Raw genomic sequence first — 22,899 nt, forward strand, 5'->3', positions numbered from 1 at the left:
GCAGATAGCCACAGCTGGATGTTCTTATCATTAGGCTTACTATGTCAAAGACTTCTATAGTCTAGGGCCACATCAGGTCCAATTAACTACCATAACTTGTGTGTGTTTGTGTAAACAAAACACTGTTATTAACAGTAGTATTGAAATAATCTGGAAGGGGATTGGTAGCCCTTCATATTTATTTGCAGCTTCTGCTATGGTCTTGTTTAATAGTGTGTGAGATGCATTAGCAGTGAACAGAGTTCTTTAAATTTGTGGGGAAATTTGAAAGATTGCCAGCAATAACTCTTTTCCAGACTCTTTCCAGATGCAAAGTAACTAACCCCTTCCTTTCAAGGGTAGTGTGAAGGATAGCAGCTAGGGGAAAAAAGTACAGTTTGATATGGGAGGCTAGGCACGGCCAACTTCTGGTCTTTGTAGTAGAGAAACTTGCAAGCTTGTTGATCCCACCAGGTGTTTGGTACACCAGTCAGGTGTTGGGTTCTGCTGCTGCTGCTGCCTTTGACATGCATGAACTCACCAGGCTGCCACGTTAGAGTCAGGGGTAAATGCTGAAAAACCAAAGGTAAAGTATAGCTGAAATAGAGACTGAGTTACCCTGTAGTAGAGCATACAGCAAGTACGCTGAATGCTTTTCGTAGTAAACAGAGTTCTTTCAATTTGTGGCATAATCTGCAAGACTGCCAGTGATATTTATTTAAAGAATTACTTTGTAAACAAATCTGAGGGATCTACACTAGTTAAACTAGAAGACTAAAATGAATCCTTTGAATTTTCATAGCATTTCATTTAAAATCATCGAAACTCTGAAATTAAAATATTAGATGTTTGCAGCTTTCAGGGATTGTAATTATTGAAAACAAAAGTTGCAAACAGGAAGGTATTGAAATATACCTCTACCAATCAAGGAGGGAACTGAATGTACTCCATGATAAGGGGAACTATCAAAATAAATGTAAAGAAAGTTTATATGATGAGCTTTGTCTTGTAAAAATATTTGTTGAATGATGTTACTCTGAGTGAGGTTAAAAAAAGAATACATCTCTGGAAAGATTTGGGCTGAAAACTGTGCATTTCAATATAAAGAAATTTAAATTGAGAATATATTTTATTTATTAGAGCTTGCTCTCAACTTATTAAGTTACCTCAGCACTTAGAAAATTTTCAATTAAAAATACCATGGTCTACAGAGAAGCATTAATGGTGTCAATAATTTCAAATTTATTCAAATGTGAGGAAAATTTCAGGAAATATTTTTTTTAAAGATTTTATTTATTTATTTTGACAGAGACACAGTGAGAGAGGGAACACAAGCAGGGGGAGTGGGAGAGGGAGAAGCAGGCTCCCCACTGAGCAGGGAGCCCAATGCAGGGCTCGATCCCAGGACCCTGGGATCATGACCTGAGCCAAAGGCAGACGCTTAATGACTGAGCCACCCAGGCGTACCAACAATGAGGAAAACTACGTTTTAAAAAAATGCATTCTTTGGAAAAATATCAGTATGTGGTGCTAGAGAAAATATACTAAGAAATTTATTAACGTATATGAATATGTACTAAGAGTGAGTATGCTGCTTATGCCATTTTTAGCATTCATGTAATTGATAAAAAAAATCTTATAAAATTTTGTATATAAATGTATATTTATGTTAATATATGTAATTGTCATATTTTTGGAAAATAACACTTGAATAGAACTATTCGATATCTCCAGCAATATAACATAATCAAGTTTCCAGTCAATAAATAAATATATGTAAGAATTACACAATTTTAATTAACTTTATTGTCTCTTTCTCTTTTTTGTTCTCAAAAAATGTCCTGGTTAGGTCAATAAATAGGCCCACTAAGTGTACACACACAAACACATACACACACATATTAGATATATACATGCACATGTGTCTAATATATATATATATACACACATTTATATACATAAATAAATATATATATATTTCCCAACAATGGAGATTTCAGCTTTTGGTGAGAGAGATTTAAAGGTAGCAATATAGTCTAGAAGAGGTGGAAAAAACAAAAAACATCATTGCTTCATATCAAAAATGGGAGAGATAAATGTGTATTCCAAAAAGAAAGGAAGGTTAAAGTAATCCCAAGTTTCCTTTGCCCTGCAACAGTCCCCCAGACTTTAAGAAACTGTGTTCATCCTGCCACAATGGTGTATAACCTATCGCTAAGCTCAACATAATGCCAGGTACGTTGGAAGCCTCCAAGTAAGTAATTGTGGAATGAAAGAACAGACAGGCTTTACATGCTGTGAACCTTGCTAAGTGTGGGGAATGCAAGGCTGTGTAGGGCATAGTCCATGCTCATCAGAAATTTTTCTATTGGGGAAAGCAAAAGCCATAAAAATGAAATGTGAAATAAACTTTTAAGCCAAAAAAAATTCTAAGCGAGTCTAAAGATTAATTACAGCTCAGTTATCCCTGATGCTATTTCAAACAGCATTCTGAGATGGTTAGTTATCATAAAAAAAATAGGCCCACTCAACCAATTTTTTGTAACTTCTCTATTGGGCAGAAATTATTTTAGTTATTATATCAGCAAATAGTTTAATGGAAATGATAGTATGATGTACATACTTATTTAAATTTTTTCTCTGAACATATAATATCACAGCCATGAAATTGAAGGACTCGATGACTATAAAGCTGCATGGCAAACAAGCTAAGTGGTAATTAAAATTGCTTAAGCAAATGCAAACCAATTTGTATTTTTAAAAAAAATCAAATTTCAACTCTCTAATTCTGGAGATTTTATATCTTCTGCCTTTTCTGCTTGTGCTTCGGAAAAGAACCTCAGAATTCACATAAAACGAATTAAATACTAAGATCAACAAGCTCCAAATGCCATGGATAGGCTAGGAATAAACAGAATGGAAGGGTAAGCACAAGCACGATCTATTTGGTTTTATGATCTTCTAGTTAAGTGTGAGAACTGTACTTTGAAATTCCAGAAAAAACAGATGGGACGCTGGTTTGATATTTGGGAAATAAACATTCAAATTAATGGTGAATGGGAGATGGAGAGCTCATGGCTTTAGCATAAATAATAAAACAATAAAGATAGCACGTTTTCTACTCTCTCAGTTGACGACAGTACATTTACCTTCCCAGTAGAAATCTGGAATCTAAATAACCCAGGTCCAAGTGAGTGCAAACAACTGGCCTGTCTAGTTCAACAGTAACTGCCTATAGTCAGGCCTTCTAGGGCAGTTCATCTGATTCTACAGTCTGACCTCGACTATGGACTTTTTCCCCTATAGTGGCCCCTGCGGGTCATCCAACTGTCCAGGAGGGAAGCAGCCTGAGTCCGAATCATGACTGCTTTCAACCTCCATCTGGTGGAGGCCATGTCCTTTTCATGAAGCGGATGGGAATGTCGCCCTATACCCCTGCTATTTTTTTATTTTTACAATATTCTTCCCAGTCCTTGCCTTGCTTCTCTCAGTCCCAGACTGAGAAAGTAAAAGCATCAAGGGAATTTAATGGATCGAAAGGGAACCCGGACCACTGAAGAATAGGACGGGTCTGGAGTGGTCTTTTGGAACAAGGGGTTTAAGGGAGAGGCAAGGGGCAACTCTCCCAGCTCAACTGCCCTTCCTAGGAGCGGATACGGCCCCCAAAGCCAGCGAGTCCCTCCCGGCCTGGAAGACAAAGAAAGGCTCAAGGCCCAGTGGTGACGGGGTGGGTGGGGGCAGCGACTCGCGTGAGCTCGGGGACGTGAGAACGCAGCCCCCGCCCCTTTCTCCGCCCCTCCGAAAGGCGGGGCCCCAAGGCCACCCCCGAAAGGTTCCCCAGCGACTCGGGCAGCGGGGTCCAGGCGCCCGCACACGCCCAGGCACGGGCGGCGACGGGCCGGCGCACTGGGGGGAAGGGAGGGGCAAGGGGAGGAGCCGGCGGGCGAAGAAAGGCCGAACGGTCGGGTGGGGGCGGGGCCTGGTCCTGAGGGCGGGGCGGCGGAGTGGGGCGGGGCGGAGCCGGCCGAGTCCCGGGCTGCCTGAGACAGTCACTGCCCTGACGGCGGCGGCGGCGGTTGGCCGGTGGGGGTTAGGAGGAGCACGACCGAGGCTGCTGGGGCAGCTGGAACTGGCAGTTGCCGGGGGCCAACAGGAGGATCTGGAGCTGAGAGCGAACCCCAGGCCGGGTGGAGGAGGCGGCTGCAGTTGGAGTCCGGGGAGCGCTGGCGGCCGCGGATTCTCAGAGGAGCAAGTGTCTGGGGTTTAGAGTCTGCAGCGGCGGCGGCGGCCACGGCGGCGGCTGGGGCCGAGGTAACCGAGGGGCGGCAGCGGGGGTAGAAGCGAGGCCCCTCCTCAGGTCGGAAGCTCGGGGGCTGTGGCTAGGCTCGAACCTGGCTCACCCACCCACCCTTTCCAGTCGCCGGCCCCAGACCGACTTCTCCCCACGTTCCGCCCTGGGTCGGGCGGGGGCGGGAGCGGCGCGTGTGGTGGGGGCGCAGAGCTGGGCACCAACAGGGAGGCGACCCCTCATCTGGGATTGGCAAGGACGTCGGGCACCCCCTCCCCCCTCAAAAGACACACCCCAAAATCTCGGGCGGGGCGGGGTGTTGGGGCGTTCCCAGCCTTCTGGAAGGGAAGACCTCGGCGTAGAAGCTGCACCTCCGTCCGTGGCTTCTCAGAGGTGGCCCTCCTGTGGCTCCTGGAGGCTGCTCAAACCGAAGGTGGTTCCCGTCTCTGGGAATCCCGGAGTTCCTTTTGTCTATCAGCTGAAACTGGAGGCCGGAACTCTAGGCAAACACCCACCAGCCCTGAAGCACTCTACTCCTTATCCCTTTTCTGTCTCGGAAGGAATTCTCCCCAGCAGCCTTTTCTCCGGCCACAGTAGTAGATTCCATTCCTCACCCCCATCCGAAACCTTTATCTTTAGCGCCGAGGAAGGAAGGAATTCACGTTGTACTTGTGTTTAGATTTATCATTCAAGATCATCCCCATCCTCCCCTCAATTTTTTTTTTAACCCATTCTCATCCAGCCACAACGCAGGTAAGCATCCCCTAGATTTTGCAAACTATCAACAAAGAAGTGTGACTAGCCGAGTCAACAGAGTCCTTGACTGGCTGGACTGTGCAGTTTAATAGAGCTTCCTTTAACTGGCGCTGTTCTACCAAGCTACTCGGAAAGACCTTTTTGGCTGGAGTTAAGGATGTTACTGTGTGTGCATAAAGCCTTTTTTTTTTCTTTCTACATAAAGTTCTTTTTTTTTTTAAATCTAGAGTAACTTGATTAAAATGTAGTTGTTTGGGAAGCATAACCATAGAGGAAGTAAAATACAGAAAGGAAATTGTAATTATGATTCTGGGGATAATTGTCCAACTTTTTCAAAGTGCCAGAGATGAAGCATATGGATTTTTTTTTAAGTATATGGAATTTTGAGATTATTTTAACTGGCAAATTGTATCCTTTGTAAGCTTTTAAGTAAACAGCCTCTTAACATACAATATTTTGCACCAAGATATTGTTGTTTTATTTTAGTTACTGGTGGAAATTGTTGATTTGCCAGATATCTTGCCTAGAAATCTGTGAACAGGTTCATTAAGAATTTACTCTCTTGAAAAATGCATTTAACGAATGCTTTGGATTAAGAAGGTGTTCACAGTGGCCTGTCATTTATGCCACATAGAAGACCTTAATCTGAAACAGTTCCCTCCATGGCAGTTTCCCAGACGCCTGAAACTGGCAAGGTCTAGTACTTTGAGTGACTATCCGTCAACAAGAAATATAGAGCTACCTATCTACTGTATACATGTAATCTCTTTGATGGCATTTACTATAATGGACATCTTTTCTGCATCTAATTTTCAGATACAGAATTAACACTTCGAATCTGGAGAAGCATTTTGTACAAATTGAAAGATTGGGCATTCTCTTTAGTTTTCCAGATGTATTGTCTCATCTGCACACTTGAAACATCCACAATCACATAAACTCCCAAGATATAACCATGGAGTTATGTGACCCATCAAGATTTAGGGAAAGTATTGCCACGCTTTGGAACCAGGCAATTTTCCACCAGTTCAACAATTAAACTAATATATTCTCTGCTGATAATCAAGAGTAAAGAGCCAAATAAAGTCATGCACATTCTATTGGCAAATGGCATCTGTGGTTGTTGAGTTTTACTGTAACTCGTTACTATATCATTCACAGTCAACTTAATTTGCAAGTTATGTCCTAATGGATGTAAAGACCTGTGTTGATGTATCCGGGATCTAGCAAATGTTGAAGATAAGGAACCTATTATGACTAATCCTTGGGAAGAGAAAGTCTGCAAAATGGCTCAAACGAGTTTACTGCAGGGGAAGCAGTTTTACTGTAGGGAGTGGGTTTTCCACAAGCTTCAGCATTGCCTCCAGGAGAAAACCAACTGCTGCAATAGTGCTGTCAACACACCGTCCCTTGTAATGAATTCTGGGAATAATGCTAGTGTTGTCTCTGGAAAAGGAGCTGCCTGGGGTGTGTTGTTGGTAGGAGGGCCTGGCAGTGGCAAGACAGCCCTATGTACTGAGCTGTTGTGGCCAAGTTCACCTATAAGCTTGCAGAGAGGTTTACATCGCCAGGCTTTGGCCTTTCATTTCTGCAAAGCCCAGGACTCTGATACTTTGTGTGTTGGAGGGTTTATTAGAGGTCTGGTTGCCCAGATCTGCCGCAGTGGACTACTCCAAGGATATGAGGATAAGCTAAGGGATCCAGCAGTCCAAAGCCTCTTACAGCCTGGAGAATGTGAAAGGAACCCAGCTGAAGCATTTAAAAGGTAACAGTAACAATGCCATGATGTTCTGGTTTCTAGTGTTTTCTAGATTTTTTTTTTTTTTTTTTTTAGTTTTTTTGTCTGTTTAAATTTTGTCGGGTACCTGTACTACTACTGTACATTTGGGGATAATCTGTAGTTGTAAATACACATGTTTACTTTGAGTATTGAAGGAAACAGAATTTAAGCTTTGTGTTGTACAGGATATGGATTAAAAGAATGTCTTTTATTTTACTTGTTTAATAACAGAATGTGAAGCACTGCAGAAACTTAATTTTTTTTAAACTTATGGCAATTGTTTATTTACTTTTCTAATGTTATCTATAACTAATAAAGGATATTTGTTCTTATGGTAGAGAAAACCACTTAGCTGCCTGGAAAATAGGCTACATTTTGAGGGAGGGTGAACTGTACATGACGCCGAATTTAAAGGCACTCTCAGCATAGAATCTCCTATCTTTTTTGCTTGTAGTATTATTATTTCTCTAAGTAAGACAAGTCCTTTTTGAAAGAGATCATTGGCCATTGAGAATCTGAAGAAAATCTGTGTTTGGGGTTTAGTCCCCTTTCAAGTAAACAAAAAGTTAAGTGGTACTTTTAAATATGTGATATTTATAAAATAATGAAAATCTGGCATAATTTTAGTACTTTTAGTGAGCAGTATGAAAAACAACTTCTTCCTAACTTCAGTTAAGCATTTTTCCATTGATAAATGGATTGGTCTAAGAAAAGAGCAAGTGAGCAAAGAAAACATGATTCTTTGAAAATAATTTTTTGCATATCACTCCTCTGCTCATTGTAAAAGAAAGCAGGGAAGTTCTTACTTTTGTGCTTGTTATTGCCTCACTGCTGCTTGAATTACTCATTTTGCATATACTTTTATCCCTACACTGTAAGTATTTCTTAGCAGGCAAAAGTTTGTCCCCCAAAGCTGCAGGTATACTGTGTGGTGATTAGCGTACGTGTGTGTGTGTGGCTGTATGTCTGTCTGTCTGTTTCTCTGTGTGTCTCTAGGAGTCATTTAAGCAGGATTTGAATTGCTTTGAAAGGAGTGGTGTTTATTTTTATGATGTCCTCCTACCTAATGGTATGAAAACTATTAATTTTTAAGTGATACAGAAAATATTAATAGTATAGTAAACACTGTGTCAGTCAGTGTTCTAAATGATTTACAAATATTAAATTATTTTCATAGTAATCCTGTGAAACAGATACTATTATTCCCATTTCATGGATGAGGAAACTGATGCACAGAAAGCCTAAGTAACTTGTCCAAGGTTAAAGGCTAGTAAGTGGCAGAGCTGGGATTTGAAGTATGTGTGTATGTATACAGGTTTGTAATCAAATTCTTTGAAGGACTTGAGGGGGAGAGTAGATTAGAAGTTTGTGGAGGACAGGGGTGTGTGTCACAGTTGTGATTTGAGTGTAGGTTCCAGATTACCTGTGTAAGTGATACAGTAGTAGGCCGGAATGATTTTTATGGATAGTGGTATGGAATTCAAACATGGGATGGGTATATTAAAGTCACCCAAAGGGATGTGTCTCTGCGAGGTGTGATATTATTGCAGAGTTTTTAATGTATAAGTGCAGTCCAATAAAACTCAGGGCAAATCTGTTATCTTTTGCTGTTAGCCACCAACATCAGGGTTAAAACTAGTAGATCATTTTTAAATAACAAGTAAATCTGTTAGATGATACTGGTGCACAAATATGAAATACCAGGTTCAGTGGACAGTTTTAAATGTGAAATCACTGTCTATAGAATCAATGTCTTTAATATATAAATCTCTACTTTTTAAGAGACTTAAATCTCTGTACATAAACAACTCTTTTCATATTGACTTCCTACTTTTTCTGAAGATCCTATCCCTAGTTGAAGAGCTGAATTTTCATTTTTTATAATTTCATTTCTTATAAGTTATTTGGATTTAACACCTTAGGAAATCAGTTTCAAAGAACTTAGCTAACTAAGTTGAACTTAGTCCAACTAAATTAGGTAATTATACAATTTATTTTCTTGGAATTTATATGTAAATTTCAAATGCCTTTAAATATTTAAAATAATGTCTGATAACTATATTTTTGCTATATTCTCATTTTGAGCAGATCTTTCTGTATGGTATCATAGATTTTTCTGAAAAAAGGTCCTTCTACTTAGATGGTCCTCCTAATTTTTTTTCCCTGTGTGAATTTTAGTTATTAACTAATTGAAGGGAAATAAGAAGCAATTAGAGCTATATGTAAAAACCACACCAGTCCTGATTTTCTGACTGACAGAAGAAATTAATCACTTTGATAAAGGAAGCATAGTCTTTCTATTTGGAACATTTTGGTGCTTTTAATTTCCTCCTGGATCTTTCAAGAACCTGGGTCACATTCTTTCTTCATCATTAAAGTAATTAATCATTAAATTAGGTGACTCTGGTATTCTAACAACTGTTTCTGATAATTCATAGAGTACACTCTAAGACTATGAAGCTCTAATGTAACCATAATGAAATGCAAATATGAGAATACAATTCATAGTTAAAGAGAAATATTTTTGCATAGTCTATGGCATTAGATAATCTAAGCCTTTACTTTTGGACAGAGAGTTAAGATTTTATTTTAGGTTTATTGGTGATTGATTTGTTAAATAAGTCCTTTAGAGAATTTTAATAGGAATCTATTTTCTTTAGGCAGGGAGAAATGTAATTCAACAGGTAAGCAATCATTGTTTTCAAGAAGTTATAATATTTCAAAGGAGACAGAGATCAGAGCTTATTATAACATGGTGGGAGATGAAATATAAGCAAAGTAAAATATTTTTTCACTTTTGAAAAAATTAAAAACCACTTTTTTTAAACATCTTTTTAACATCTAACACTTGATAATATTGATGGTTTCATATATTCATGTGTGAGACAATTTAATAGTATTGGAAAATTGATAAAAATCTTAGTTCTTCACAGTTCCACAAAGTTGGGGAGATTGCAGAGAAGCGATTCAGTATCGAATGCATTTTATACACTTTTCTTCAGTTTACTTCCTAATTTTTTCCCTAGTATTTATCTTCAATGATACTAGATAAAATATGTAATACCACAAAAAAACTTCTTACGTGAAGTCATGGACCTACGTGGTAACTTGTTAATTACTGGTCTTTTTCTATATGATAATAAAAATAAGAGGAACATTATTTTAATCTAGTTAAATGTTGCTGCTTTCTTTCCTTTCTGACATGATGTACTACCTTGATTTTTAGATTTAGTTGTCACAAAATTTCTTCTGACATTCATTCATTCTTATAACAAATATTTGAGTCTTTTTTTTTTTAAGATTTTATTTATTTATTTGACAGAGAGAGAGAGCACAAGTAGGCAGAGCGTCAGGCAGAGGGAGAGGGAGAAGCAGGCTCCCTGCTGAGCAGGGAGCCCATGTGGGGCTAGATCCTGGGACCCTGGGATCATGACCTCAACCGAAGGCAGATGCTTAACCTACTGAGCCACCCAGGAGCCCCTTGAAGAGTCTTTTGTGTTTTAAGCACAGTTTAGCTGGAGATATTTATTGAGAACCTTGTCTGTGTTAAGTAGAGTTCAGGTGTAGATAAATCAGTGAATAGAACAGACAAAATGCCCTGCCTTCACGGAGCTTAAATTCTTAAAATAATATTTATCCGATTTCTATGAAGAAATAATATTTGGGGTAAATAGTTGTTATAGTGTCCATATAATACATGAATGTTTTAACACTAGTTGGAAGGAATTACATGATCTACTAAAGGGTATGATGAATGAAGACCCATTAATTTCTATTTTTCCCTTTTTCATTTTTCTCTCTTAATTGGTTAAATTGCAAAGCTATTGTTACTGTGTTTAGAATTTTTTTTTCTCATTTCTGTTGATGGAACTAAGTTGATGACAATTACATTTTTACTTGAAAATTAGAAGCTGATTTCTTTTGTTTTGCCTTTTCCCCTTCAGGCTCTTATTGCGAAACTTTGTATATTTTGTGTATTTTCTAGAGTTAGTGTTAGTGTTTCCTGGTAGTCATAAAACTGTAAAACAAATTCCAGTTATTTTTGACAGAAGTGTCAAGGTATCTAAGTTAGGGATGTGAGAAAGAGTTTCAGATCTTGTGACTGGTTTAGAAGCACAACTGAACGTGGTTATTTCGTTCAACGAGAATCTCCTTTTTGAACCTTACTGTCATGGTCCTTGAACCCAAGGATGTTCTTGGAGATTTAGATGGATGTGGTGCTGGGAAATACAAATTTTTGTTCCTGGTAGATACCATTCTCTAATTTTTATTTCTAGTTAACAGTCTGCAGGACCAGGTATGAGTTTTCTATGTGTGATAACAATTTTCCTTAGTAAAAAGATTTTCTTCTCTGTAATGTGTAAATGGAATAAAATCATGATGAAGAATTAGGATGACTGACTAAACTTTGAGAGTTTGGCAAGAAAATGTGTTAGTAGTGAAATGCTTGTTGGAAAAGAATTGGAAACTGGAAGACCAAACTGACATTTGTTTTTTATGTCAGATAGGAATCCTCAAATGGTTGAATCTTTTCTCTGATCTTTTTATTTCCTTCTTGAACATTTATAATTTTTCACTTGTATCTCTCTAGATTTTTAGCTTCTTTTGTAGTTATTTATGCGTATCTCTCTGTTATCTCCTCCATTAGGCATATGCTTCTTCATGGCATTATTCATGACTGATTAATTTTTTATATTTACTGTAGTGCTTTGAACAGCATTTTGCGTATAGTAAGTGCTAAGTGATTATTATGCTACTTACCTATCTAGAATATGTTTGAGCCTAATTGAAGGACAGCTGAAGTTCTTGGATAAGAAAAGGAATTGAAATGTTGTATTATTTAGGTCAGTTTTCAATGTAGACCAGACTGGTATAGTGATTATTAATTTATTAACCTGCTGTGTCTGCTCTTTAGCATGTATGAATATGGCATTAGTCCAGATAGTTTAAGTGGCCAGATGTCTATCTTCTGTCTTAACTGACTCCAAGTATTTTTGGCATACTCAACAAAGGGACTAAGAACAGAGTGAGACTGAGTGTATGCTTCCCTCTTACCCTCAGTTTTGGGGTATTTTCAAGGCAAAATATTCCATTATCTGTCTTGTATAATTAATACTACTTAAAATAACTGTCATTATCTATTCTTAGATATTATCAGATTAAGAGATCTTGTAAAGTGTCTTTATTGTTCACATTTTAAATAAATTAAATGGATTAATATTTTCATAATCAAAATTCTATTTCTTTTAGTCTAAGATAGTCGTTTTTCACTGAATTGTCCGTTGTTTCCAATTTTTAACCATGTTATTTTTACTTTAAGATGGACTTCCATTCATTCAAACCCTCCCACTTTCCCTTCCTAAAACCTTTTCTTTCTACCCTTGATGGGTTCTTTCTCTTCATATTCATATCTAAGAGCTGCTACCTTTGGTTCCTGTTCCTGGTACTCCTTATCATTTGCTGAACCATTCCTCTACCTTAATCACTTCTGCTATAATGACATAACATATTGCTCCATATCTATACTGTTTAATTTCAGTCACATTTTTAGTTCTGGTTGGCCATTCTTTCATTTACTTCTTAATAACTCAGTTTTTTTTTGTTTTTTTTTTTGTTTTTTTTAGACCAGAGAGAGTAAAGTTATGCTCTACAAGTAGAATATTTTTTACCCAATTCAGGAAATTTCACACACACATCCAGATTTTGTTTTTCTTGAAAAAAAAATGGAAATTTTGACAATATTAGGTTCTCATTCTTTTGAATCAGTAATCTGGTAGAGCTGAGTTAGCTGCTGTCTTCAGATGGTGCCTACACACCCTAATTTGATCCAGTTCCCCCACTCTGATATTCTATTCCAAGACCACTTCATTTGTTTATATATCCAGCCTGGCTCCTCCTGGCATTTTCAAACACAAACATGTTTCCTATTCCTCTGAAAAAAAATGTATTTTTTTAAATTTCTCACTAAATCTTCATATCATCTCGAATTTGTATATGCAAATACTACTTTTATCTATGACTTCATTTTTTAACTTAGTGATGTTTGACTTCTATACTTCTATATAATATATATTCACAGAAAGATACTTATGTAGTGTAGTTTCTGAACTCATTGCTCATTCTATCTTAGCTTTCAATGATATATTCTAGAACTTTTTTCATTATTTGTAATTTCTTCCTTTCAAAATCCCCTGACTACATTCTTTGGTCACCCTTGCTCTAAGTTCTCTCTGTTTGTCCAACAAATCTTACTTAGTTCTTCTGTCGTTATACATACTCCTTCAATAATTTTATTTACTTACATGGTTACCAGTGCTCATATCTAATATGATAGCAATGAAAACTGCATCAACAGCCTTTATCCTCACTCTGATCAACATGTATCTTTTCACTGGAGTGTTCTTCACTAGACTTTCCGTCTTTCAAATCAGCATCTCTTTCAGCATTTCTATTCATTGGCTCATTCATTTATTTCTGAAACAAATATGCTGCACCTGCTGGCTGCCAGAAATACGCTCAGTGTCAGGGCTAGAGCTGTGAGCCAAACAGGACACTGGGTTAAGTGTGGGGTGGGGGGATATACATTGAACAAATAATCACAAAAGTAAATGTATAAATGCAACTTTAACAAGTGCCAAGATGGAGGGAAAGATACAGGATGAAAGCGTATAATATGAAACTTGACCATTATCTGGAATTCTTGGAAAACGGACTCTTAGTATCTAAGTTGTTCCTTAATTCTTATTTCCTAGACTCTTTCTACTTAAAAATGTGATCTTAAGATCAACATTATTGGCATCTCTTGGAAGTTATTAGAAAGGCAGAATATCAGGTCTTTTGAATCTGAATCTGCCTTTTAACCCATTTCCTAAGTGCATCCTGTGCACATTGAAATTTAAGAAGCACTGCCCTCAGCTTGTTTCTAGAGTTTTCTTTATTTTCTATTAGTTTATTCTAAGGTATTTGATCATTTTCTTAGAATGTTTCTTGAATCTTTTATCCTAATCTAGAATATTTATTCATCTACTCCTAGTTGATCTACGTAATTTTAGCCTTTACATTCTAATTCATTTTGTTCATAGTTGACCAATTAACCATAGTAAAACAGTGCTTTCTTTCTTTCTTTTTTTTTTTAAAGATTTTATTTATTTATTTGAGAGAGCGAGAATGAGAGAGAGTACATGAGAGGGGGGAGAGTCAGAGGGAGAAGCAGACTCCCCGCCGAGCAGGGAGCCCAATGCGGGACTCGATCCCGGGACTCCAGGATCATGACCTGAGCCGAAGGCAGTCGCTTAACCGACTGAGCCACCCAGGCGCCTAAAACAGTGCTTTCTTTACGTCATTCCTCTGAGACTGTGATAACCTATACAGCAAATTCAAATTTCTCTGCTTACCTTTATTAAAAGGTCTTGATAATTTCGTTCTGTTCCATCTAAAATATGTATCATGTTTCCAAAACTTCATCAGAGCACACAAGCTCATTTGTTATTTCAAGAAACATTTTAAGCATATAAGAGAGTGTTAAAGGGGGTAAGAGATGTGAAAAGTAGGAATATTCTTACTTTTCTCAGTGTTTAGTAAGAACTTCGTGTGTGTGTGTGTGTGTGTGTGTGTATAAAATAAGGATATGGATCTTTTGTTAGTTACGTATGTTGCAGATATTTTTCTTTTTGTTTTTGGGGTTTTTTTTTTTTTTTTGCTTTGTTTTTAGCATTTTTGATGTTTTTAAAAAATTTTATGAAATAAAATGCTTTCCATATGGTAAAGTGGTTTGATTTTATGAAGTAAAATAAGTAAATACTTTTCTGTCTTTAAAAATACCTTTTAAGGGACACCTGACTGGGTTGGTGAGTAGAGCATGTGACTCTTGATCTCAGGGTTGTGAGTTCAGGTCCCATGTTGGACATAGAGCTTACATTAAAAAAAAATGCATCTTTGAAGTATATTCTGATTGGTTGCCTATTTACCCTACAGTCATTCTAGTTATGTCTTTTACCATACTATATATAATTGTCTTAAATTTTAAGTCAATTTCACTCTTTCATGTTATTCTAATCTCAGAAATATATTTTTTATCTAATTTTATTTATTTATTTGAGAGAAAGAGAAAGAGAGTGAGAGCATGAGCAGGGAAGAGAGAGAGAGGCAGGCCCCTGCAAGCAGGGATGTGGGGCTCGATCCCAAGACCGCAGGATCATGACCTGACCCGAAGGCAGATGCTTAACTGACTGAGCCATCCAGGTGTCCCTCTAATCTCAGATATATTCTAATGTTATTTTTTTCTACTATATACATGCATAGTTAAATATAGTCTTTGGTAATAAAATAGAATTTTAAGTGCTCGTGTAATTGCTTAATAAAAAAACAAGTATTAATTAAGAGAACTAATTATACCTTACTTGTTGTTATCTAGAAGAAAGATTTGGAGCTTTCCAGAAGTTGCTGACCTTTTACAATTATGACTTATGATTTGAATACATAGAAACTGTGATAGATTGGAGTGCCTGGGTGGCTCAGTCGGTTAAGCATCTGCCTTCAGCTTAGGTCATGATCCCAGGGTCCTGGGATCCAGCCCCAGTTCGGGCTCCCTGCTCAGTGAGGAGTCTGCTTCTTCCTTTCCCTCTGCTTCCCTCTCCCTCTGCTTGTGCTCTCTATCAAATAATAAACAAAAATCTTAAAAAAAAAAAAAAAAGAAATTGTGATAGATTGAATTATCTGTTTTTGGTCTTCATCTTTCTATGTATTCTTGGTCTTTGCCATATGGTATTACAGGTCCTTCTACTAGAGTAGAAATACACTTCTCTGCCTTTTTCCATATGGCTCAACCATGTTATTTGGTTTGGCCAGTGGCATGTCAGTAGACACGATCTAAATAGAGGCTTAAAATGTGCATGAATAGTTGGGCTTATCCTCTTTGCTTCTACTATCACATGAGAAGGTCTTGTGGCGAGCTTTTCAGTTCAAAGAGGATGAGAAAGGTATGCAACCAGTAATATACCACTATTGTAAAAGTAGCTAACAATAAAAAAGCTAAGGAAATAATATTTCATATAGGAAATCCATAATTTTCATCAAAAATTTAGAAATCGATTCCTCAATTTCACTCATCCCCCACACTCAATCCGTTAACTACTTTTGTTTTATTTCAATGATAAAACAAATACCTTCACTTCTCTGCAGCCCCATTTCTGCTACTCCTATTCTTTCTTGTGTAGATTCCTGCACTGGCCTCCCAACATGGTCTTCCCGTTCCTATAGTTGTCCCTCTTATCTTCACAAAGCAGTTTGAATATCAGATCATATTACTTACCTGCTTGACATCTGCCAATGGCTTCTCACTACCTCTAGAATGAAATCTAAGCTTTACATGGTCCTGTCTTTGCCTAGCCTTTGACCTCAGCTTGTACCACTTTCATCCTTGTTCATTGCTCTTTATCCACATCATTACCCTTATTTTGTTTTGCAATAGGTCAAGTTCCAGCCAGCAGGTTTTTGTATGACTGCTTGCTCTGGTATCACTTATATGCCAGCTTTAATTTTATCTCCTCAGAGAGCCTTTCCTTTCCATTGAGTCTAAGAAGTCTCCCCACCCAGTCACTGTCTTACATCAGATTATCCCACTTCGTTTTCTTTATTTCTTAATTTTCGGTGTCTATCATGATCTGAAATTATTTTGTGCATTTGTTTACTTCGACTTTATGCCTACCTAGTGGAATGAGCAGACAGCTTGACTGTCTTGTTCCCTTTCTATCTCCAGGGCATAGACTATAGTAGAGACCTTAACTATTTCTTGAATTGAGGAATAACTATATTTTAATTTAAAACATTATAAATTTGCTCATATTGATAATTTGTGTTGCTCTAACCATATTCAGTTTTGAAATAGTACACGTTTTTCTGTGGAGCAATTTATATAGAGAAATTTTATAGTTTAGATAATAAGGATCCATTTGAACCAGTATTTTTTATTTTATTTGTAGTCTCTTATGCATGTTGAAATTAGTTTTTATAAAATGGAAGACTCTTTAATAGCATCAGATTGATGTTATATGATGTGAATCATGAGGCCACCTTTTGCTTCTCTTCCATAAATCCGTAGTTTCATCTTTGTTTCATAGTTTCATTCTTATAAATCTTTCTGAGATTATCATTTAAAATTCATATTCATTAGAAAGGAGAAAAAAAACTTTTGTAGCTTAAATCTCAATTATTATGCGTATTAATTGCTAATTTAGAGAGAGAAGCAGCTTGCAAACCATGGACTTCACAGGAATTGAAACATAAAAATTAATGGCACCAACTACAAGAAATGGTTGCAGAAAAAGAATGAAAAAATGGAAAAAATGATGTATTGTTCCTACCCCTGAAGTTTTTCAGTTATACAAGAAATAAAATAGGAAAACAAATATGCATCTACCTACCTATTTTGCCATATTTGATTTAAGTCTGAGTTTTCTGTTTTGTTTTAAAGGAAAAAATAATCCACATTCGAAGCCTTCCCAGGTATCCCTTACTAATTTTGATCTCATACCCCATAAGATGACTCCTCTTATGGATTTACTTTTTATATCTATGTAGTTTGACTAACTTATATGCAGTTTGACTACATAGGGAGATATGTATGTATATTCACATACTAGTTATATGCTCAAGTTTTATACATTTTTGATTCTGTATCGGCAGTTCTCAAAATTTTTTTATTTTAGGTTTTCTTTGCACTTTTAAAAATTATTAAGGATGTCAAAGAACCTTTATGTGGGTTATGTATCAGTATTTGCTGTATTTGAAATTTAAACTGATAAACTTTAAAAATATGTACTAATAAATATTTAATAATAAATTCATTACATATTAACATAAGTAACTTTTAAATGAAAGAATATATATTGTCAAGGACCAAAAAAAAAAAAACCAAACCCAAAACCACATACTTAAAAGAAGAGCATTGTTACACATTTTTTACAACTCTTTCTAACATTAGGCTTAATAAAAGACAGTTGGATTATCATATCTGCTTTTGAATGCAGCCTGTGGAAAACTCTACTGTATCCTTGAGAGAGAACTAGAGTGAAAAGGCAAATCATATCTTAGTTTTATTCTTACCCTGAAAGGTTCTAGAGTATAGGAAACCCTTAGGGAACCTCAGACCACACTTTCAAAACCACTCTTCTATATAAGTGGTATTGTGTTTCTGGCAGTATTCTGCAATATTTTCTGTGTAACTTTTTTTTTTTATGTTATCTATGTTGTTATATGTGGTTCTGAATGATTCATTTTAACTACTGTACAATATATAATTCCAGTCTTTATGTTATGATTCATTTGTTGTTGTCATGTTGATACTCATTTAAGATGTACTCAGCTTTTTATGGGGCGCCTGGTGGCTGAATCGGTTAAGTGCCCCACTCTTGATTTCTGCTGGGGTCATGCTCTCTGGGTCATAGGATCGAGCCCTGTGTTGGGCTCTGTGCTGAGCGTGGAACCTGCTTAAGATTCTCTCTCTCCCTTTCCCTCTCTCCCCACCTGACTTGACTGCATGGGTGCACTCTCACTCCCCATCCCTGCCCCCAAAAAGTTGTATTGAGCTTTTAAACTTCTACAAAACCATGCTGCTAACATTCTCTCTTGGGCATACATACTAAAAACGAAGTAGTGAAGGGTGACTCCAAATTGCATAGTTAGAAGTGAAATTTGGGATCATAGGGTATATTTATCTTCAACTCTGTGAGATAGCACCAAACTAACCTTTAAAATTGTAACAGTTTGGGGCGCCTGGGTGGCTCAGTCGGTTAAGCGACTGCCTTCGGCTCAGGTCATGATCCTGGAGTCCCGGGATCGAGGCCCGCATCGGGCTCCCTGCTCCGCAGGGGGTCTGCTCCTCCCTCTGACCCTCCCCCCTCTCGTGTGCTCTCTCTCTCATTCTCTCTCTCAAATAAATAAATAAAATCTTAAAAAAAAAAATTAAAAAAAATAAAATTGTAACAGTTTATTCTCTTACAGTGTTGTGTATTTGAGTTTCCGTTACTCTTTTAGGTCACTGACACTTACTGTATTGTCATAGTTCTTTATGTTTCAGAAAGTGAACATGAAATGGTATCTTACTATTTTAAATATCTTTGATCCTATGGCTTGTCATTTTGTTTGTAAAATTTTTGTTTTGAAATGTAAAAAATGAGTATTTTTTTATTATTTCCTTTATGTTTTACTTTTTTTGGGTCTGAATATTTAAAAACTTGTTCTCTACTTGATTGTTTTACTGGCATTTGTTGAGTGGCATGTCTTTCACTATTAATCTATAATACCACCAGTGTGAGATACAAACATGTATGTATGTATTTTTGAGTTCTCACTTTTACTCTGGTCTATTCATTCATTCTTTCATTCATTCATTTAACAATTATATATTGGATACTTGGATCACCAGATGCCATTCTTAATACTGGGATATATTAGTAAAAGTGGAAATGTCATCGTGTTTATTGAGCTTACATTTTTTGGGTTGGAGTGGGTGGTTGGTAGAAAAGTAAAAATTAATAAGATACTAATAGCATATCAATTGACAGTAAATGCTGTGTGGAAAATCAAACTAGAGTAAGGAGGATAGTAGTGATGTACTGGGAGATTGTGGGAGAAGGATTGCTATTTTACATTGGGGAGATTAGGGCATTGTGAAGGAAATTTCTGACGAGAACATTCCAGACTGAGGAAATATCAAGTGCAAAGTCCTGAAGTGGAACTTGGTTTAATATAATCCAAAAAAAATAAGGGAACCTGTGTGGCTAGAACAGAGTAAGCAACAGGGTATGTGTAGGAGACAAGTAGAGAACAGGATCCATACAATGTCTGGCCTTCAAGGCTGTTGTAAGGACATTTATTTTTAGTTTCAGTAATTTGGAAGACATCAGGTCTTCTAAACAGAGTAGTAACATCCTCTGGCTTAAGATTTTAAAGGATCACATTGGCTACTTTGTTGAGAACTGGGTTGGTGAAGGTGGAAACAGGAAATCAGTACCTGGCTAGTGTAGAAATGGAGGAAAGAGGCAGTGGTGCTTGGACTTGGGTAAAGTGGTGGAGGTAGTGAGACTTGTTCTGTTTTGATTATTTTTAAGATTGATCTGAAAGCACACTGGATGTGGAGGATGAGGAAAACAAAGAGGAGTAAAGGACTATTCTAAAATTTTTGGCCTAAAACTGGAAGGATGGGATTGACCTTTACTGAAACGGAGAAGACTAAGGGAAGCACAAGTTGAGGGTTAGAGGTCTGAAGCTTAGGTTTTAATATGTTCAACAGCAGATACCTAAGCAGAAAAGTTGAGTAAGTAGTTAGATTCACAAGTCTAGATTCAGAAAAGAGGTGCTAGCTGTATATATAAATTTCAGTGGAATATAGATGGTACTTAAGGGCATTAATAAACTTATGTAAAAAGCGAATGTAAATAGAGAAAGAGAAGATCCAAGATCTGAATATTGATATATTTCAAAATTGAAAGGTTGAGAAGATGTGAAGAAGAGTAGCTAGTGTGGTAGGAGGTGAGAGCCAAGTCCTAGAGGAGGGGTATGGAGGTGGAAGAGCTTCATTTCAGCCTTACAACAACACTACACAAATAATGCAATAAATTAATTTGAGAATATGATAACCACTACAAAGAAAACAGTTGAGATGGAGTGTTTAGAATAACAGCAATAAGTGATGATGAAGTCTTCTTAAGACATGGTGATCAGGGAACGTGTCTTTCAGGAGCAAAATTTGTGCTGAAACATAAAGGACAAGAAATTCTATATGGGGGAACTTTCTAGGCAGAGGGAGTACCAAGTGCATTGGCCTTTAAAAAAAAAAAAAGACATGCTTACTGTTAGAACTGAAAGGAGAGCATTGTGACTGGAGCAAAAGGAAGGACTCAGGAATGAAACCTAAGATTTTGGCTTAAGAACTTTGGCTTAACTTGGTTAAGTTTCTGCCTTCAGTTCAGGTCACAATCCCAGGGACCTGGGATTGAGTCCCACATTGGGCTCCCTGCTCAGCGAGGAGTCTGCTCTCCCTACTTGTCCGCTCGTTCGCACATGCTGTCTCTCTCAAATAAATAAAATCTTAAAAAAAGAAAAAAAGAAACTAGGGGATGCTGAGATACATCAAGTGACATTGGAAAGGCAGGTGGGGAAGAACTTATTTGGGTGAGATCATATGATAATTGTCTTTCTCTGATTGACTTATTTCGCTTAGCAAATATCCTCTAGTTCTATCCACATCATTGCAAATGGCAAGATTTCATTTTTTGATGGCTGAATAGTATTCCATAGTGTGTGTGTGTGTGTGTGTGTGTATCTTCTTTATGTATATACCATATCTTCTTTATCCATTCATCTGTTGATGGGCATCTGGGCTCTTTCCATGTTTTGGCTATTGTGGACATTGCTGCTATAAACATTGGGGTGCAGGTGCCCTTTCAGATTACTTCTTTAAACATACTAAATTTGAGGTGCCTATGGGGCATCCACACAGGAGATTGGTAGCAGATAGTTTGGGGGATTTTTACTTTTGAGTTTAGGGTGAGGTCAAGGCTAGAAAAAATAACTCAACATTTTTAAAGCCATAGATTGGCTTCTGGTTATAATATGAATAAGTAAGGCATGGGAAATAGTACAAAAGCAAGAAAGTAAAACTATGAGAGAACTATAAGCTCAAACCTTAATATAATGTGGAAGTTGATATCAAATTGAGATGCAGACAAAACTGGCAGAGCTTTTATTCTTTAAAATAAGTGCAGACCCTGAATATCATCAAGAGTATATAAAGGTTCTTATTTGGAACCATGGAGACAGGTTGTAGACTTATGCTAGAAGTTCCCCTGGACTGAGTTAGGGAGAAAACAAAGAGGGCAGGGAAGAATGAGTCAGACATTTGGGGGTAGTTTAGGAGGGGATTGTGGTAAGAAACCCTGCCTTATGTTTATCCCCACAACTTCTGATCTTAATTGGCTGGGGAGAAGTAGAAGCTCAAAGATGTTTTTCATGCCTGTAACTCTGAGTCATAAGGAGAATTCTTACAAGCCTGGACACTGGCTACTAACCTGCAGTTGCTGGTCCAGAGGGAACTTATCTTACTGAAGAAGAGCTGTCACAGATATATAAAAATACATCTCAAGAACAAAAAAGGAAGGAATCTGAGAAGCAGAGCACGAGAAACACTCACCAAAAAAAATGTTGCCATGGAAAAAAAGAAATCTATGGCCAAACATACAGCCTTAAATGAAAACGTAATTAATAAGAAATTACCTGAGTTAAACAGTTGCACAAAGCAGAAATAGAAGTGCTGGGAAAGGGGTGCCTGGGTGGCTCAGTAGCTTAAGCACCTGCCTTGGGCTCAGGTCATGATCCCAGGGTCCTGGGACCAAGTCCCGCATTGGGCTTCTTCCTCGGTGGGAAGACTGCTTCTCCCTCTGCTTCTGCCTGCCACTCCCCTTGCTTGTACTCACTCTCATTCACACTCTCTCTCTGACAAATAAAATCTTTAAAAAAAAAGTGCTTGGAGAAAAGATGGTAAGACAATGGAATGAGATGAAACATGCCCAAAACGTGTATGAGGGTTTACTCTGTGAAAAGGGAGATATTTCAAATCAATAGGAGAAAGATAATCTCATAAATAGTTTTGGGATATCTGTGGAGACATGTGGGAAAAATTTGGAACCCTAGGTCACATCTTTATGTCAGAATTTGATTAAAAAATAAAAGTAAAATGTTCAAAGCTTTTGAAGAAAACATGAGGAAATGCTTTTCAAGCTTAGAGTTGGGAAGGCCCCCCCAGAAATGTGACATAAAACTCAGGAATCATAAAAGAAAAAAAGACTCTGATATATTATCTGTATAAAAATAAAAAAAGAAACTGCATGTCAAAAAAAAAATATGTTAAAAAGTCAAAAGGAAAAATAACAAATAGTGGAAAAAATTAGCAACAAATGTATTTTATTAATACTGAGGAGTCCCAAAAAGAGAAAAATTGACAATCTTTTGTAAAATGGGCAAAGAGATATAAAGACACAGTTTAAAGAAAAAGAAATATGACTCCTAGACATATGTAAATGGGGTTGGCCTCATGATA

General features: G+C 37.2%; 1 protein-coding gene across 1 annotated transcript in view; it reads left to right on the forward strand.

Moving 5' to 3' along the window:
• The first annotated feature begins 4,047 nt into the window (after positions 1–4,047).
• Positions 4,048–22,899, forward strand: part of ANKRD50 (ankyrin repeat domain 50) — a 32,415-nt gene continuing 13,563 nt past the window's right edge. Inside the window, exons 1-2 of the mRNA XM_021681504.2 lie at positions 4,048–4,290; positions 5,840–6,788. Coding sequence (XP_021537179.1) covers positions 6,277–6,788 — 512 coding nt within the window. The 5' untranslated portion in view covers positions 4,048–4,290; positions 5,840–6,276. The remainder of the gene's footprint in view (positions 4,291–5,839; positions 6,789–22,899) is intronic.

This window comes from Neomonachus schauinslandi, chromosome 2 (assembly GCF_002201575.2).
Source record: "Neomonachus schauinslandi chromosome 2, ASM220157v2, whole genome shotgun sequence".
NCBI classification, from domain to species: Eukaryota; Metazoa; Chordata; class Mammalia; order Carnivora; family Phocidae; genus Neomonachus; species Neomonachus schauinslandi.